This window comes from Trichoplax adhaerens, genomic scaffold, assembly GCF_000150275.1.
Source record: "Trichoplax adhaerens TRIADscaffold_281 genomic scaffold, whole genome shotgun sequence".
NCBI lineage: Eukaryota > Metazoa > Placozoa > Uniplacotomia > Trichoplacea > Trichoplacidae > Trichoplax > Trichoplax adhaerens.
The window spans coordinates 1-2400 of NW_002061190.1; the positions used below are offsets into that span (position 1 = coordinate 1).

General features: G+C 34.2%; 1 protein-coding gene across 1 annotated transcript; it reads right to left on the reverse strand.

Moving 5' to 3' along the window:
• Positions 1–84: 84 nt before the first annotated feature.
• Positions 85–1216, reverse strand: TRIADDRAFT_34521 (uncharacterized protein; the record flags this gene model as incomplete). Its single annotated transcript, XM_002118608.1, has 2 exons — positions 85–407; positions 1195–1216. 2 exons carry the CDS (start codon positions 1214–1216, stop codon positions 85–87), a joined length of 345 nt encoding a protein of 114 aa, XP_002118644.1.
• Positions 1217–2400: the final 1184 nt, after the last annotated feature.

Sequence of the window (2400 nt, forward strand, 5' to 3'; positions counted from 1 at the left end):
AGAGCTGTAATTCGTATAATTATTTTACATTATATTATGTGGTATCTTTATTAGCCAGCAAGACATTTCACAACTGTTGTGGCATTACTTAACATCATCATTAGCTTTATTGTGTTCCAAGTTGCTTGAATCTGAAGATTCTATGGTGCATTGGCTAAACAATTTGAACTGTTCAATACAATCTGATCCCTTTGGATCTGCTTCACTGTAGAAGAAACATGTAAAAGCACTCTTGAATGTTTCAGCACATGGACCATCAGCCATTCCATTTAGGCATGGACAATCCCAATTGATGTCACCTTCTGGCGTAATAATTCCATCAATATCTTCAGTATCAGGAGAAACTTTCTCTATTTGGCTGGGTGACGTTAGCTCCTCAGTAGTAGTAAATATTATATAGTCTTTCTCTTAAAGCAAAGTATGTAAATAGAATAAACGATACTTCAATACTGAGGACTTAGTCACAGAGCTAAAGTCATATTAATAATACGTTGTTACCATTAAGACAAGCATGCTCCAATACGCGTGTATTTGCTACAATGTACATAATTTCATTCGCTTTTGATTTTTATGACTATCAAATTGGCATAAGCCTTTAGTAAATTCTAAGTAATGTTATTATTAATTAATCATAATTATATATTTATAAGAGGGACACTGTACCGTACTCTACCACTGTAAGAATTATATCCAATAAGTTGCAAACCGTACTTTTATGCGTACATAAATATAATGTTTAGAATATTATTACTTATATACTGGTATACACACTGTAAAATACGAGTACCGTATCATTAATATGCGTACTGTACTGCACCGCATTGATGTGGTCAGCCAAAAATGCATAATTAAGTTATTATACAGGTAAGAAAGGTAATGGTATAATTCTAAGAGTTGAATTATAATTTAATTTAATTTAACGTAAGAGAACTTAATCACGTAGATGCTATCTAAAGCAAATTGATTCAATGTAACTGCCCTAATATTGCAGCAGTGGTCTGCACAGACGCTGGACTGAACAGCAGCAGGTGTGCACGCGCTTGCTAACTGCAAATGGTGATTCAGATTACTACTCGTAAAACCGTAAAAGTTTACATTAAAACGCAGTATAAACATAGCCATGATTTAGATTTCATTCGTAAAAGCTACTTGTCAAGATAATTTCTAAGAAGAAAAGAAATCAGTGTGAAATACCTTCTTTTCTGCAGTACGACATCGTCCAAAATGAACAAAATAAAGGAACGACTTACATTCAGAATTACTGTAAAATGAATAAAAACTAAACTAAAAACTAAATATGAGTACAGTACTATTAACTGTACAGTACAGTACAGCACAGTACAGTACAGTACATTGAACAAGTACGGTAGTGTACAGTACTGTACTGTACAGTACAGTACACCGTTAAAATCATTAGCGATGCGACAGGACATGGTACAGTACTGTACAGTACATCATTTTTAAAGCGGGGAACACGGTAACTGTACTGTACTGTAGAGTGGTAGTGGACCACTACTGTACCGTGCTATACTGTACACTGTACTGTACTGTACAGTATGCTTCTACGCTGTAGCGTCTACGGTGATGTACTGTACAGTACAGTACAGTACATTATAGTAGGGTAGACTGTACAGTATACAGTACACTAGTACAGTAGAATACGGTATTTACCGTAGTACTGTACAGTACAGTACTACAATTTCTGAATCTCCTGACTGATCAAAGATTCACACTGCAGTAATAATAATTTAATAATTTTCCAGTTAATTTTAATTTTACGGTTAATCCATTCTTGATTTTGACACCCATACTGTACAGTATATCCAAGGTAGTTTGATAAACTACAACCTTCTTCAGCTTTACTGTTATTTGAATTCGTTTGGCTTCTGGTACTGCGGATGCGATTAACTTAAAAAGAGTTTCATCTAATGTAATACGTACAAATCGTAATTTATATTTTCAGGGTACCCATCATGCCATTTAATTTCGCCACTCTGGAATAGCCAGTAGGCATCAAGTGCCTTCCTTGTCTGGTTGATACTGTACTATAGCGGATATAGCGGATACCTCGCCTGCTCTTATCGTAACTACTATACGTTAATGATATCAAGAAGATGAATAACGATCTCAACCGAATTATCTATAGAATTTCTATTTCTCTAATCATTTGTACGACATTGGTATTTGAAGCTTACGCCTCTAGTGGTAAGTACTGTACCGTGAATGCACTACATTAGACGGTATACTCGTACACTAGTGCTATACGAGATAGTATTACAAATAAAGAATATAAAAATTATCAAATAAAGTAAAATTAATTAATATCCCCTATCTTATTTGTAACATACAAATCATCGATACAAATTATGACATAGTTTAGTTCTTTTAAGGCAACTCATT